Raw genomic sequence first — 16,588 nt, forward strand, 5'->3', positions numbered from 1 at the left:
ATATTTATTTTTAATAGAAACATTCAACCTATGAAATATGGATACTTTGAAAAATATATTGTATCCGTACCGGATACTTATCGGTGTATGGTATCTCGTATGATACTACATATGTATTGGGTACACGAAACACGTACTCAAATTTTTTTCTTCTTAATTTTTAGCGTACTTAGACATATTTAGTATATACCCAAGCCATACCATACCGTACCTCAGTTGAAACAATATTTTATTCTACTATAGAGATAAAATTCTTTTTGCTAGGCTTCTTTGTATTTTTTGTTTTATGCTTAGTGAGAGGGTAATTTGTAAGCAAATTGGGTCAAGGTAGGAAGAGTCTTCTTTGGAAGTTGGGTCGCGTAATGGGCTGAGATAAGGGCTGATAGCTTGGTCTTGGGCCAGGCTGGTCAACTGTGACACTGAGACTTGGACCTAGCTGTTTAAAGGAAGTTCTATAGCAAACTGAGGTAACATCAATGACGAGGGCCGAGCTATGTATAGCTCGGCAGGTTGGCATTCGATAGATCGACTTCTGATCACACGGTCCAAGTGGCAGGGGACCGAGATAAGTCAGCTCGGTCAGGAATGTATAACCGAGCATGAGGGAGTGCCCATCTCACTTGGCTTGCAGTAATGAGGGTGTTTTAAGGATGAACATTATCCTTGGGCTTGAGACTCCTAGAAGGACTCTACTAAGGAGAGTAGAATCCTACTAGGATTATGCAAAACCATCTCACTTGGTTGGTAGTGAGTAAGAGTGTGACTCCTAGGAGGACTCTACTAAGAAGAGTGAAGTCCTATTAAGATTGTGCAAACCATCTCACTTGGTTGGTAGTGAGTAAGGTGTGTGATTCCTAGAAGGACTCTTATAAGGAGAGTTGGAATCCTATTAGGATTGTGCCAAGTAAAGTCTATAAAAGCTTATGACCAGACCTATGTAAAAGTATCCCAATTCTTACTCTAGAATACACAGAGCTTGTTGTTTATTGTCTAGTTACTGACTTAGGCATCGGAGGAGTTTCCTGCACACACCTGCCGGTTAGCTCACGTTTGTGTTTTCAGGTGGCAAAGTAACGTTGTTTGGAGGAGTGCAAACTTGATCAACAGGATTATACGAGAAGATTATTTCGTGCTCGTACACTTAGCATGATTTTAAAATTAAACTATGATTTGTAAGTTATTTAATATATTGACATTTAATTTTAATTTATATCTTTACTTTTGACATTAAATGTTAATTGTAGGTTGGACTTTAACAAATTAAATCATTTAATTAATTTTTACATTATTCTAAATTACAAATAAATATTTTTTTACAAGCATATCAAGCCGTATCCGTATCCTTTTTTTTTTTTTTAAATTTTACAGTATCGACATACCCCTGTATCATATCAGTACTAGTACTCATACCAGTATCTGTGCTTTATAGCATTCAACCAAGGAACGAAGAGGGTGGGAACAATATTCCACAATAAGGGATTAACGCAAAATTCTAATCTCAACAAAATGAATAAACTAAAGCTTGTAATATCCCTATCGGAGGAGGATCCCCTCCCATTTGAATTGGAGGATTCTATTTGGGCTTGTGGAGTCTATCACAGGTTCCGTTTTGATAATTTGAACCATTTATTTTATCAGTCACTTTGTGCATAAAAAAAATTAAGTTGATTCGATAATTGTAACTTGTTCAATTTATCGCATTTTTCACAACAAAAAGAAAATAGATGATGATTGTATTTTTAAAAATAAACCATACATTTTTTTAATAACAAACATAATAAATTGAACAAGTTACGCTATGTAAATATATTAAGAGTAATTGAACAAGTTAGCAATAAAGATACTCCAACATCCTAAATTGTTTATCTGACAGAGATAACAATAACTTAATAATAATGTATTTTTTGTACCAAAATTTTCAATTTTTTTTTTTCACAAATTAAACCTACTTATTGAGATATTTTAATTGGTGAAAAAAATTAAAAATTGAGTATGAAAATATTTTACTTTTAAGTTTTTGCTTTTTTATGCCGGACAAATAATTTTACACAAGGGAGTATAAAAAATTAATAAATATCTACCACCTTAGAATTGTATATAAGCAAAAATAAATTAAAAAAAAATTATATTGGCCCCGCATTACCTCATGGTAACTTAATAACTAGCAGACTTCTTTGAATTAAGCCTTTGATTAGTTTATATATAAATATATAGTTATATAAATCACCATAAAAAAAAATTATAGTAAATATCATCCAAGTTGTCATAAAGTAGCATGGATAATATCTGATTTCATTTGAGGTTTTAGTGGCAGTTTTTTTAACGGCGGTAACGAAACCGCCGTGAAAGATACATTAACGGCGGTATTAATGGCGGTTTCGTTATCACCGTTAATAGTATCTTTACGGCAGTAACGAAAACCACTGTTAAAAAAACCGTCGTTAATGCCCCGTTTTGGCGTAGTGGGAACAATATATTAGGAGTAATGATCTTCATACTTTTATTTTTAGTTTGTTACATTTAAAAAAAAATGGTAAGAATTTTAAAGACAAAAATAAATAAATAAAAATAAAAATTTAAACTAAACTGTCAATGGCATAATTCTATATTAATGACACTACAAAAAAATTAAGATTTTAGAGACCAAATGTAGAGACAAAATTATTTTTTAGAAACCAAATATTTTTGTTGCGAAAAGTGTCGTTATTATATTTTTAGTAACAAAAATTAGACATTAGTGATGAATTATTATCCTTTTAGGACCAAATTTTTTGTCTCAAAAAATAAACTATTTTGAGACCAAATTATTTTGTCCCCAAAAGTCTATTTATTAGTTACGTTTTTAAAATTTTATCGTTAAAAGTCTTATTTTGGACTTTTCGGGATGACCTTTTAACGATTATCCTTGCAACGATAGAAATTGGTCTCTAAATATCTTTCATAACAAAGCTTTCAATTTTAAAGACCAAAATATTTAGTCTGTAAAGCTCTTATTTGTTATAGTATGATGAATGAATGAAATTATCCTCATAAAAGATATCTTGACGTGAGGGTTATGTCTTTTCATTAAGAAATTTCAAAGTTGATGAGAACACTTTGTTTGGAACGATTTTCAAAATATAATTCTACCTACACATTCTAACCTCATGTTTGGATACGACTTTCAAATTGTATTTCCACACCAAAGAGAAAACTCTGCAGAAAACTCTTTCTCAGGCACGATTTTCAAATTTTTTTTTTTTCAACTTTGGTCTAACCGGTCGTCCCACCTGATGTCCTACCGGACGTCCCACCAGTCGTTCGCCCAGTTGACCGGAACAGTGCAATTTTTTTTTTGCAATTGACCTATGTTAATTTTTATATATTCGAAAAAAATATTTTTTGAATTTTTAAATTTTTTTTATGTGTTTTAATAGAATTTTGAGTTATATGTTTAGTTATGAGTTGTAAATTTTTGTATCAAATATCATGTCACATCAAAAATTTCCTACTCAATTCAAAACTCTTTTCAAAACTCTTTCACCAAACAAATTTTCTACACTCAAATCATAATTCTAAAACTCACAAACTCAAAATATAACTCTTACTCTCAAATCATAATTAAAAACTCTACCAAACGCAGTCCTTAATTTCTTTTTTTTTTTTACTTCCATCTCTACCCACCATCCAACACCACCATTTTCAGTCCCTTCCGCAATTCTATTTTCACACCCAAATTTTTCTTTGGATACATATTTAATGAAATTTTTTGTTAGTATAATTTTGTTTTAAAATAAAAATATCATAATACCTTTATTTTTTTTCATCCAAAACTTAATTCTAAGACATCACAATCATCATTCATCGTTAGCTCTACCTCTCTTCTCTGCCATCTTTTTTCACCGTTTCATTTTCCCTTCACTTGCAACTACTTTTTGCCATGAATCATACACTTTCACAAGTCCTCTATTGCAAAGTACTAATTTTCGAGATTGATTGAGGAGGTTTAAGATGGAAGTGGATGAAATGGGAATGGTAGTAGTGGTATGGAGGGCTAAGAGTGGCAAAAATGATGGCGAAAAAGGGGTGGATGGATAGAAGAAAAAATAGAATTTTGAAATTCAATATAAAGATATTATTGAAATAAATAAATATGTACTGAGATTTTTTTAGTTTTTTAATATATGTATTGAAAATTTTTTCATTAAATATATGCATCAAGAAAAATTAGTATGTGAAAATAAAATTATCCCCAACCCTTAGAGCATCTCCAATGGTTATTGCTATATTATGGTTATTGCTATATTGGGGTTGCTATTGCTATAATTTGGCAATGAATAGTGTTATTTTGCTAAATTATAGCAATGGTGCTCCAATGGTCATTTGTTATTTTTGGCAAATCTCAACCAACTTTCCCTCCAAGTTTGTAGGTGTTGGTTGGATATAGGTTTTTTGTGATTTTATTTTTATTTATTTTTTGTCTTTTGTAACATTTTTTTACCTGTTTGTTAAAAAAATTATATATTTATATTATTCTCATCTAGACAAATATAAAAAATTAAAAATTGAAAAAAAATATATATATTATTAATTCACCCCACCCAAAAAATATATCACTACATATTTAATAAATTTTTTTAACTACACATAAAAAATAATTTTTCACCAATTACCCACCAACAACCAACCACCAACAACTATCCATTATTAATTCAGCATTCATTCACTCACATCCACCCACCCAACAACCATCAATTATTCATTCACCCATCCAACAACCACCCATTATTCATCCACCCACCCAATAACCACCCATTATTCATCCACCCACCCAACAACCATCCATCATTCACCCACCTATAATTTTCATATTCACCTACCTATCATTTTCATATCTTCAAAACTCTCTGTATCCACCAAGAAGATTTTCTACAATTTTCATATTCACCTACTCACCCATCCACCTACAATGAACAATTTGAGTAAAGCCATATTAAATGGAGATTTTGATGAATCTTCATCATCTGATGATGATATCATCATGATGCAACTATTCACAGCGCAACAACAAAGATTACAGATTTTAAGCCTAAACCAACAAACCAGACGTGTTGGTTCCACAAGTGGTCATCGATACATTAATCGTGAGAGGGTCAAAGGCGACGAACAAATTTATAGAGATTATTTTGTAGATAATCCTGTCTATCCAGAAGAATACTTCCGAAGACGTTTTCGAATGAGGTGGTCATTGTTTGTTAGTATCTTACACGATATTCAACAAGTGAATGAGTACTTCATCCAAACCCGTAATGCCACTGGTGCTCCTGGATTATCCGTTGTATAGAAGATGACTGCAGCACTTCGGATCCTCCAATATGGCGTGCCTGCTGATGCTGTAGACGAGTACATTAGAATCAGCGAAAGTACTGCAATTGTCGCCTTAAATTTTTTAACCAGATCAATTGTTGCTACCTATGAAGCCATTTACTTAAGATCTCCAAATAAAGCAGATGTCGCCAGATTATTGCAAGATGGAGAGCAACGCGGGTTTCCTGGAATGTTAGGGAGTTTGGATTGTATGCACTGGCATTGGGATAAATGTCCAAGTGCCCAAGCCGGTGCTTACACTGGACACTATCATAAACCAATAGTTGTACTCGAGGCAGTTGCCTCCTACGACTTGTGGATTTGACATGCTTTCTTTGGCATGGCTGGCTCTCTGAATGATATTACTGTTCTTGACAGATTGCCTTTATTTGCTGAATTAATTAGAGAACGTGCCCCTGCTGCCAACTACACCATCAATAATCACGCATACACCATGGGGTATTATCTTGCTGATGGTATCTATCCTCGTTGGGCAACGATTGTGAAAACAATATCTCAACCTCAAGGCGCAAAGAGACAACTATTTGTGATGATGCAGGAGGCATGTCGGAAAGATGTCGAAAGGGCATTTGGAGTGCTCCAAGCACGATTTAGTATTGTCAGCGTGCCAGCTAGAGGTTGGAGTGATGAGGATCTGTACTATATCATGAAGACGTGCATTATTTTGCACAACATGATCATTGAAGACGAGCGTGATATTCCAGAAAATGAACGCAGTGCAGCACAACTTCAGACTGATACCAGTAATTTGGGCTGTCAAGTGTCACGCGATCCAAATGAGGAGTATGCTCAATTTATGTTGAATCGACAATGGATTAGATCTGTTGAAGCCCATAATGTAATTCGTAATGATCTAATTGAACACTTGTGGTCCTGAGCTAGAGAGTTAGATTAAGTTTGCATTTTATCTTTTTAATGACAGTTAATGTCATTTCATGTCAGTTAATGTTTTTTTATTCTAATAAAATGTTCTTCATTTAATGTCTTTTTATTTTACAATGTCTTTTAATGTCAGTTAATGTCTTTTCATAAAATGTCTTACAAAATAAAATAAAATAAAATAACATTGCAAATAAAAATAAAAATACATTGCAAATAAAACAAAAATAAAATAAAAAAACAACATGAAATTTCATTACAAAATAAAAATTACATTGCAAATAAAGACTAACAATTACATCAAAAAATAAATGATATTGCAAATTTCAAAAATACATTATCCCGTAATTATTCATCAGGAGGTAGGGGAAATAAAAATTTGGGCTGCTCACATTTGAGGACCACTTGGCGAAAATCTCATTTTTTCGCATTTTGTAATACGCTTTCATCTAAGGGTTCAAATGAGAAATGTCCGTAGTCATTATTTGGTGTTCTTCCTTTTTCATCTCAAACTCATGCTTTTTCATCTCAAGTTCTTTCATCTCCTGCAGTGCTTGAATCCTTTTTTCTTCTCTTTCCTTTTTTTTTTCTTTTCTTTCTCAGCAAGGTGTTGGTTAAATGTGTCTAATTGTATGCTCATTTTTTGGACTTCCGTTTCAATGACTTGATTTCTCCGGAATAATTCTTTTGCAGATTTCCTACCCATCGGCCTTTTACTACTTCTAGCGACACTGCCCTCACCAACAATTGGATTGTTACCAACACTTGGACTGTTGTCATCTTCAAGAGAAACGTAGTTTTCCATAGGGGAATCAGGGGCTGAATTAGGGGTAAACACTGTATGCATCCTTGACTTTACTATATTTGTGGGAGCTACATCTTGCCACCTGATATTGTCTTGCAATATTGGCCAACAATGTTCAAAAGCGAAATGTTTGCATCTTGATGGTATAACAGTTTTACTTGAAGCATTTGTTCCAAAAAAATTGAAACATTATTTAATTATGTAATTTTTATATGATACCAGAATAAGAAACTAAACATAATAATTGAAAATAAAAACTTACTATATCAACTTGAGAAATCTCACTTGGGTGAAGATTTTCGACTTGAGCTAAACATCCCCGAAATTTGTTAGAACATTTCATGATTATACCCCATCGAGATTGAATAGCCACTTGTGTTCTGGACTGATCATTCTGAAGCAGGCAAAATTTTTCATAAATTCTCCCCCAAAAGTGAGCATACGATTGCGAATTGCCAACAATTGGGTCTTCCGAAATGTGACACCAAGATTTACAAATTGCCATATCTTCTTCAATGGTGAATGATTTTCCTCTCTTTGTTTTTGATGAACCTTCCATAGTGATTGGATGAAAAAACTAAAAAGAAAATAATTTGAGAGGTTTGTTGTGAAATCAGATTCAAAGAAGAGAAGAGAAAAGAAAAGAAAAATTAAATGTAAATATTTGTGTGAAATAAAAGTGGCATGGAATGTTTCAATTTATAGAAATAAAATATATTACCGTTGGGCAAATAGCCGTTTAAAGAGCCGTTGTAAAAAATAATTTCAAATTTTTTTTTTTTGTTGAACAAACCAAACAGAGCCGAACGGCTCTTTATTTACACTGAGGCATCACTATTTTGCCATACATCTATCTACAATTTCTCACTCTCCTCACTCTCATCTCCTCCACGGCTCTTCCACTCCCTCTCATTCTCATTCTTTCTCCTCCTCCATGGCCGAAATCAAACAGAGCACAAACCAAATAGAGCACAAGATCGAAACACGATCTCCCCTTCTCCTCCAAGATCGGAACCCCTTCCTCCATGATGTCCTCTGAGATCGGAACCCTTCTCCTCCATTATCTCCTCCATGATTGGACCCGATCTCCCCCTTCTTCTCCAAGATCGGAACCCTCTCTCTCTGGTTTGACTATGTCTCCCTCCGATCTATGTACTCGTTGTCTCTGGTACGATCTTCATCTATATACATATATGTTTTGATCTGTCTGCATATATATATATATGTTTTGATCTGTGTTGATCTCCATAAAAAAAATCTGTGTTCATGTGTTTTGATCTCCATCAAAAATCTGTGCATGTGTTTTGGGTTTGATTTTGATCATATATATATATATACGGTCTGCTATGGCTTCATGGGTTTGATCATATATATATATATATGTTTTGGGTTTGATTTTGATCATATATATATATATATATACGATTTGTCTTCATGTGTTTTGTCAATTTCGTTCTGAAATTTGCTTGATTGTGAAAATTGGGTTTGATTTTGGTAAATAGCTTCCCTACTGGATTAATTCTGTTGTTTTCTCAACCGAATTTGGTGCCAAATTCCTGTTGATTTTGCTGATCTAGCAAGGTTGGCATCTACCTTTTCACTTGCCAAATTTGGGAACACATATGGCGTCTGCTATCTTTGGCAAGTGAAATAGCAGACTGTTGGAGATTTATTTTTGTCATTCCTGTCATTTTTTAGCTTTGACAACTGATATAGCAGCTCTATTGGAGATGCTCTTACACGCTCTTCCCCAACACGTCTTCGCTACTCTGTCCCTGCTCTGCCCTTCTCCAGCACCTCCAACCCATTTGTAGCCTATTGGGAGAAAAAAAAAGAAGAAGAAAGTTATCCACTCAATCATATTTGTTACTTTTTATTAAAATAGATAACACTACTTAGGATTACATTTAATTTTTTTTTTTTTTGGGGGGGGGGGGTAATGCCCTATTCGTATAGGTATGAACTATTTTGTAATGTCAACATCCCATTTATTATCAACATTGAAGATGTATACCGCATTTTACCTAGCTAAAGTACCCTGCTCAAATAATTGCTCCTATCCTATTAGTAAAGTGATACAAATGAAATAGTGGGAGGACGGCGTCAACCTTTCAAATATTTAGAGCATTCGCATCAATCTTAGTAAATTTTGAATTAAATTATAATTTAAAATTTATTTTTGTATTTTAGTTAGTCTTTTTTTTATGTATACATTCTATCAAACTCTCTATTCTAAAATTCTATTTCACTAAAATATTATTTTTTTATTCTTTTACCTTTATTTTTTATACTGCTGGTTTGACGGTCGGAGCGAAGCAGAACTGAACTAGAGCAAAACTGGGGCAAAAATATCATTGTCGATCGTCGTTTCGGACGTCCGGCCGGATGACCGCCACAGCCAAATTTCCTTTCTCTATATCCACCATGTCTAATATATCTGTCAACCGGCCAAAAGACTTGTACGGTCGGCTAAAAGACTCTATAGCCTGCCAACTTTTTTGTTGCAGTTCTGGAGTTGTTTTGCTACTGTTTTGTTCTTGGAATATATCTGTTTAACATTATTTGAGCCTCCAAAGAGATAGATTAAATTGAGAATGAAATTTGTGAGATAGTTCTGGTAAGTGTTAATAGTAATGGTGGTATGAGAGATGGTGTTCTTGTTGGCAGGAGAAAGAAGCACGTGAAAGAAAATATAATAAAAAATAAATTAACCTATGAACAATGTCTCGCTTAATCAGATGAGGCACTGTAGTAAAGTCAAAATGAATGGTTATTATAGAGAGTCTGATGAAGCACGTATTTATAATTTTTGTTCTCTATGTGGATGTTCTTACATAAGAAATTCTAGCATATTTCCATTTATGCCAACCAAATTTTAAATATCGATATATCATTAGTTGTTAGTTAACAAAATTTTGATATTTTAATACCGTTATCCATTAATATATTTCATTAATCTCTAACATCGACCAATATATGATGTATTACTAATACTAATAATACAATTATCAAAACCATGATACAAACACACTAATATAGCGGAAGTAATCGGAACTAAATGCAAACTTTGGTGATGGGTCTCTATCTCCAATCTCATTCAAAAAACAGTAATGCTAGGTATCATGAAAAACTTTTCATGAAAATAATCATGAAAATTTTGTGACTCTTGGATTACACTTAGAATAAAGCACCACACAATAATCAAGGTAATCCAAGAATCATAAATCTTTCATGATCATTTTCGTGAAAAAATTTTCATGACCCCTAACTTTTTTTTTCAAGAAAACTCCCCAACCACCTTCCATTTATTGCATTCAATTTCTCAATTCTCATCATCTTCTTAAACCAAACTCATAAACAACACCCCTTTCTCACACCACCTTTTTTTTTTTCCCCTTCTAAACCTAATAGAGCTCCCAAACCATGAAGTTCGGCAAAGAATTCGAGTCCCAAATGATACCAGAATGGCAAGAAGCATACATGAACTACAACCACCTCAAAACCCTCGTCAAAACCTGTTGGAAATGGTTATAAAATTCTGGATAAAACCAGAATTTTTTCCTCAATTCGGTCTATTTTTTAGGTGGGCCCCGAGTGTTGATTTACTCGGGTTAAAGTGATAACGCGTTCTATGCCGCGTTGTGATTCACGTGGTATATTTGGTTGCTCAAAACCATTACCGAGTGAATGGGAAATTGAAGCCAAAGTGTGCTCCATGGAAATGGAGTTTTGGTGGAAATTCCTTAAGGTTTTAAATTGGCTTGTCCCACATTGATTTGGTGGGAAGTTTTGAAAGGGTTTATAAGGCTTGGGTTTGATACTTGGGGTGTGCCCCAAGGGGTACCCAAGTGTTTTAGAGGGAGAGGTTATGGGCAAAATGGGCTAGACCCATTGGACCCAAAAATCACCACACGCGCGCGCCGCCCCCGCCGTCCGGGCGGGCGGGCTGGGCTTGGGCGCGGGTGCGTGGTTGGGTTGGGCTTCTAATCTTTTTGGGCCAAAAACATTTGAATTTAATTTTATTTTTTATTAAAATAAAATCCAGAATTCAAATTAAATTGGTTTGGATTTTTTGTACATCCAAACAGGGCCCTTCCCGTTTTCAAACAGAAATAAACTGTTTTGGAATTAGTGTACATCCAAACAGAGCCCTTCCCGTTTTCAAACAGAAATAAACTGTTTTGGAATTAATGCACACCCAAACAGGGCCCTTCCCGTTTTACTATCTGTTTGAATTGATTCAAATCTGTTTGAATTCAAAACCCAACAGGTATGATACCTGTTCAATTCAAAACAAAGAGTCACCTTCACATCTATAAATAGGACCACCCTCATTTGGATTTTGTAACTCTAATTTTCGTTCTTCATAATTCTGCAAACTTCCTCTTCATTTTGCTGCATTATTTTCTTGTCAGAGAGAGTATAAACACTTAGTGTGTTCGTAAGGCAAACAATTTGTAGTGCTGCTATTGTTTGTAGTAGATCATTTTATCCTGGGAGATAGACGTCCAAATTCTGAAAGCACCGTGGAGAGGACGAATCTGTCTTAAGGACACAGTGTCAAACACTGGACTTGATCAGAAAATAATTCGAAGAAATTAAATCAAGTAAGTTATTTAATTTATTTTCAGTGTTGTTTTTATTTATTTAAATCAGATTTTAATTTTGTTTTTGTAACAAAATAAAATCTGTTTTTTATTTATTTATTTTTATTTCGAGTTTGATTTTTGTAATCAAACAATTTCTCTCCTTTTCTTTATTTCTTTAAATTCTATTTGTTGTTGTGTACACAATAGAATTAAATCTTTTTAAATACAGTGAAGATTGTCCAACAATCTTAAGACAGATTCCTTTTTGGGTATCTTCATTGTATTTAATTTTCTGTGTTTTCAAATTAATATTCTGGTTGGAAAAACAAATAGTGATTTATGCTATTTGACAGATAGTAGTAATATACTGTCTCTTTTCTTTGACAACAACTAGTAGTACGATACTGGTGTCATTAACAATTCAGAATATTATTTGGTATTACAGAAAATTCTTATGATATTTTATTTTTCTAGTTTTAGTAATAAGGAAAATAAAATTATTTTGTTGTTATAATTTATTTTCTGGTTTTAGTAATTAGAAAATTAATTTGTGTTTTAATTTATTTTCTGGTTTTGGTAACTAGAAAATTATTTTGTGTTTGTTCTGATTTTTGTAATCAGATAGTTTTGTGGTATTTTATTTTCTAGTTTTAGTAACAAGAAAAATAAAATGATTTTGTGTTATAATTTATTTTCTGGTTTAAGTAACTAGAAAATTAAGTTGTGGTTTGGTTTTCTGATTTTTGTAATCAGATATTATTTCGGTATTTTATTTTACTAGTTTTAGTAACCAGGAAAATAAAATTATTTTGTATTGTAATTTATTTTCTGGTTTTAGTAACTAGAAAATTAATTTTGTTAATCAATCATGTAACCTTTGTGACTCGGTCACAATCTGTTATTTTTGTAAGTAACTTATGGTTTCGTTTGGTAGACCACTTATTTTTGAACCCTTTGTGAAAAGGTGTTAATTATTTTAACTTTATCATAGTTCATCGTGAGTATACATGGAAGAATTTGTTTCTAGAGTAAAAATATTAGTTTTACAAACTAATTTTATTTTTATTTGTTTATTTAATAAGATTTTGTTTTTGTTTTTGTAACAAAATAAAATCTGTGGTTTTATTTATTTATATATTTTTATTTCATGATGCAAGTGATGGGATTGTGCATGATTAATTTATTTTGTTAATTCATTATTTTTAGTTGATACGTTTGATATGCATGTATGTTATCAACTCAAGTTATTTCTTAACAATAACTTCAAGTGATTTGGAATGATAAATTGTTATGTCGATTTTGGACATAAGCAGGTTAATTTGAATATTTCTAATCAATTTTGAATGGGTGTTTAAAACACCAGAGAAATTTAAACATGAAGATGTATGTAATTATATCGTTCCATTTAATTGGAAAGTAAATTTAAGAAATCTTTTATGTTGATTTTTATTTTATTATTGAATTATGTGACATGAGATGTCATTAATAATTATTTTACTTGCGTAGTAGAATTTGTTAAACCATGAACCATTTTATTAATATGGGGGTGTATCTCTTGCATTAGTTGAGATAATTTAATTTTCTTCTGTCACAAATATTTTTATAACAGTGACATTTATTTGTTATTGAGTTGCAAGAATGTATACAATCAAATGGGTTTTTGAATTGTTTGATTCTTAGGCAAAATTTTTTATGAGGATATAATTTTGTCAAAACATTAATTCTGACTTGCGTAGTCATAATTATTTTGATTTTTTCTTGAATTTGTTTTAAAATTCATTTTAGAAGTGATAGGGGTGGTGAATATAATGCACCATTAAATGAATTTTGTGCACAACATGGCATTATTCACCAAACTACAGCCCCTTATTCTCCACAGCAAAATGGAATTGCTGAAAGGAAGAATAGAACCCTAAAAGAAATGATGAATGCCATGTTACTAAGTTCAGGCTTACCACAGAACTTGTGGGGGGAAGCAATATTGTCTGCTAATTATGTTCTTAATAGAATACCCCACAAGAAAACCAAAAGCATTCCTTATGAATTGTGGAAAGGTCGACCACCTTCCTACAAATACTTAACAGTGTGGGGGTGTTTGGCAAAAGTTGAAGTACCTGTTCCTAAAAAGACTAAGATAGGACCAAAAACAGTAGATTGTGTGTTTATTGGTTATGCTCAGAATAGTAGTGCATATCGGTTTCTGACTTATAAATCAGATATACCTGATATAAATGTGAACACTATTATAGAGTCAAGGAATGCTGTGTTTTTTGAACATGTCTTTCCTTACAAGAAAGGATAGGAATTAAGTTCATAGAAAAGAACTTATGATTGTACACAAAGTCAAGAGACTAATGACAATCAAACACAAGAGACTAGTAATAGTCTTGACCAACAGGATTTAACTAATGATGAACCAAGACGGAGTAAAAGAGCGAGAACATCAAAATCCTTTGGTCCAGATTTTCTGACATACTTGTTAGAAAATGAACCTCAAAGCTTTAAGGCAGCAATGACAGGTCCTGAAGCACCTTTGTGGAAAGAGGCTGTTAATAATGAAATTGAATCCATTATGCAAAATGATACTTGGGAATTGGTGGATCTTCCACCAGGTTCTAAACCTCTTGGATATAAATAGATATTCAAGAGAAAAATGAAAGCAGATGGTTCAATTGGCAAGTATAAAGCAAGACTTGTTGTTAAAGGTTACAGACAAAAGGAAGGTCTGGATTATTTTGACACATATTCCCCTGTGACAAGAATAACATCCATTCGCATGCTTATTGCTATAGCAGCGTTGTTTAATTTAGAAATACATCAAATGGATGATAAGACAGCTTTCTTAAACGGTGATCTAAATGAAGAGATCTATATGGAACAACCCGAAGGGTTTGTAGTATCAGGGCAAGAAAAGAAAGTTTGTCGACTTGTAAAATCCCTTTATGGATTAAAACAAGCACCTAAGCAATGGCATGAAATATTTGATCATGCAATGCTTACTAATGGGTTTAAGATAAACGAATGTGACAAATGCGTCTATGTTAAAAACACTGACCAAGGATATGTCATAGTTTGTCTTTATGTGGATGACATGCTTATCATTGGAAGCAGTCAAAACATGATCAAATCAACTAAGCAGATGCTTAACAAAAGATTTGATATGAAAGATATGGGGGTCGCAGATGTTATATTAGGAATGAAAATTACTAAAACATCTGACGGATATGCATTATCTCAATCTCATTATATTGAGAAAATTCTTGATAAATTTATCAAGGATGATTTGAATTTAGCTAGAACACCTGTAGACATCAGTCTTTATTTATCAAAAAATAAAGGTGATGCAGTGTCTCAGTTAAAATACTCCCAAATCATTGGAAGCCTAATGTACCTAATGAATTGTACTCGTCCTGATATAGCTTATGCTATCAGTAAATTGAGTAGGTACACTAGTAACCCTGGAGAAGACCATTGGAAAGCGATCATTCGAGTTCTTAGATATCTAAGATTTACTTGTGATCATGGCTTGAACTTTACTCGATATCCAGCAGTACTCGAAGGTTATTGTGATGCCAATTGGATATCGGATACTAAAGATTCAAAATCCACTAGTGGATATGTCTTTACTCTAGGAGGCGCTGCTGTTTCTTGGAAGTCCACGAAACAAACTTGCATCGCACGATCCACAATGGAATCCGAGTTCATTGCTTTAGACAAAGCAGGTGAAGAAGCAGAATGGCTTCGTCACTTCTTAGAAGACATTCCAATGTGGCCAAAACCTGTGCCAGCTATTTGCATTCATTGTGATAGTCAATCTGCAATAGGCAGGGCACAGAATCACATGTATAACGGTAAGTCACGACATAATACCGTAAGGCAATTGTTGTCAAACAGAATAATCTCAATAGATTATATAAAATCTAAAGAGAATATTGCGGATCCGTTAACAAAAGGTTTGACAAAAGAGCTAGTGTATAGTTCATCGAAGGGGATGGGATTAAAGCCTATTACATAAGAGTCGTCATAATGGTAACCCTACTTATATGACTGGAGATCCCAAGAACTAAGTTCAAAGGGACAACTAAGTTATGTATGGCTCGCCAGAAATCACCAAGGGATTAAAATTCCTACCCATTCCTATGGTGAGAGTGATATCTGCAACATATGTTGTCTGCAGGGGTATAAGGATAAGCTTTGCTTTTAATGATTACTTATATCTTGATTAAGACATAAAATCAAGATGAGTATAAGAAGATACTCACAATAAGAATCACCTATATGAGTGTTGAACTGGGGCCGGTTCTATGAGAATGAAAAGGCTAAATTCTCTAGAAACACTTATGAAAACCAGGCGCGTTCAAGGCCAAAATGAACACAACAGTGAGAACCACGATGTGTTAGAAGATATTTTGTGTGAAATCTATTGTCTTGGCTTACACAAACGGCTGAACAATTCAAGGCATCGCGTCCATTGGTTAGCCAGTAAGTCCGATAGGTTATCACTAGGGAAGGTTCAAAGCCGAAAACTACCTATCCTGATGCAAGATATTTTCGACTTATACTCTTTCGTTAAAGTCTGTATATTGTTGCATTTCCGTTGTCATCAAATTCCATTCATGTGGGGGATTGTTGGAAATGGTTATAAAATTCTGGATAAAACCAGAATTTTTTCCTCAGTTCGGTCTATTTTTTAGGTGGGCCCCGAGTGTTGATTTACTCGGGTTAAAGTGATAACGCGTTCTATGCCGCGTTGTGATTCACGTGGTATATTTGGTTGCTCAAAACCATTACCGAGTGAATGGGAAATTGAAGCCAAAGTGTGCTCCATGGAAATGGAGTTTTGGTGGAAATTCCTTAAGGTTTTAAATTGGCTTGTCCCACATTGATTTGGTGGGAAGTTTTGAAAGGGTTTATAAGGCTTGGGTTTGATACTTGGGGTGTGCCCCAA

The 16,588-nt window shown here is 33.4% G+C and overlaps 3 protein-coding genes across 5 annotated transcripts in view; all 3 read left to right on the forward strand.

The window, feature by feature from the left end:
- LOC114315891 (phosphate transporter PHO1 homolog 3) overlaps positions 1 to 16,588 on the forward strand; it is a 207,001-nt gene that overhangs the window by 138,541 nt on the left and 51,872 nt on the right. The window lies entirely within an intron of this gene.
- LOC145791996 (uncharacterized) lies at positions 5,327 to 5,671 on the forward strand. The gene has a single exon (XM_082872466.1). The coding sequence runs from the start codon at positions 5,327 to 5,329 to the stop codon at positions 5,669 to 5,671; it is 345 nt and encodes a 114-aa protein (XP_082728592.1).
- LOC114315893 (phosphate transporter PHO1 homolog 3) overlaps positions 10,418 to 16,588 on the forward strand; it is a 58,043-nt gene continuing 51,872 nt past the window's right edge. Inside the window, 1 exon segment of the mRNA XM_082872467.1 lies at positions 10,418 to 10,578. Within this exon segment, the coding sequence (XP_082728593.1) occupies positions 10,475 to 10,578 (104 nt within the window). The 5' untranslated portion in view covers positions 10,418 to 10,474.

This window comes from Camellia sinensis, chromosome 5 (genome assembly GCF_055761805.1).
Source record: "Camellia sinensis isolate YWXY chromosome 5, ASM5576180v1, whole genome shotgun sequence".
Taxonomy (NCBI): domain Eukaryota; kingdom Viridiplantae; phylum Streptophyta; class Magnoliopsida; order Ericales; family Theaceae; genus Camellia; species Camellia sinensis.

Excerpts from the sequence above, each read along its gene's own strand:
- LOC145791996 (XM_082872466.1), top strand. The coding sequence starts at position 5,327 with ATGACTGCAGCACTTCGGATCCTCCAATATGGCGTGCCTGCTGATGCT.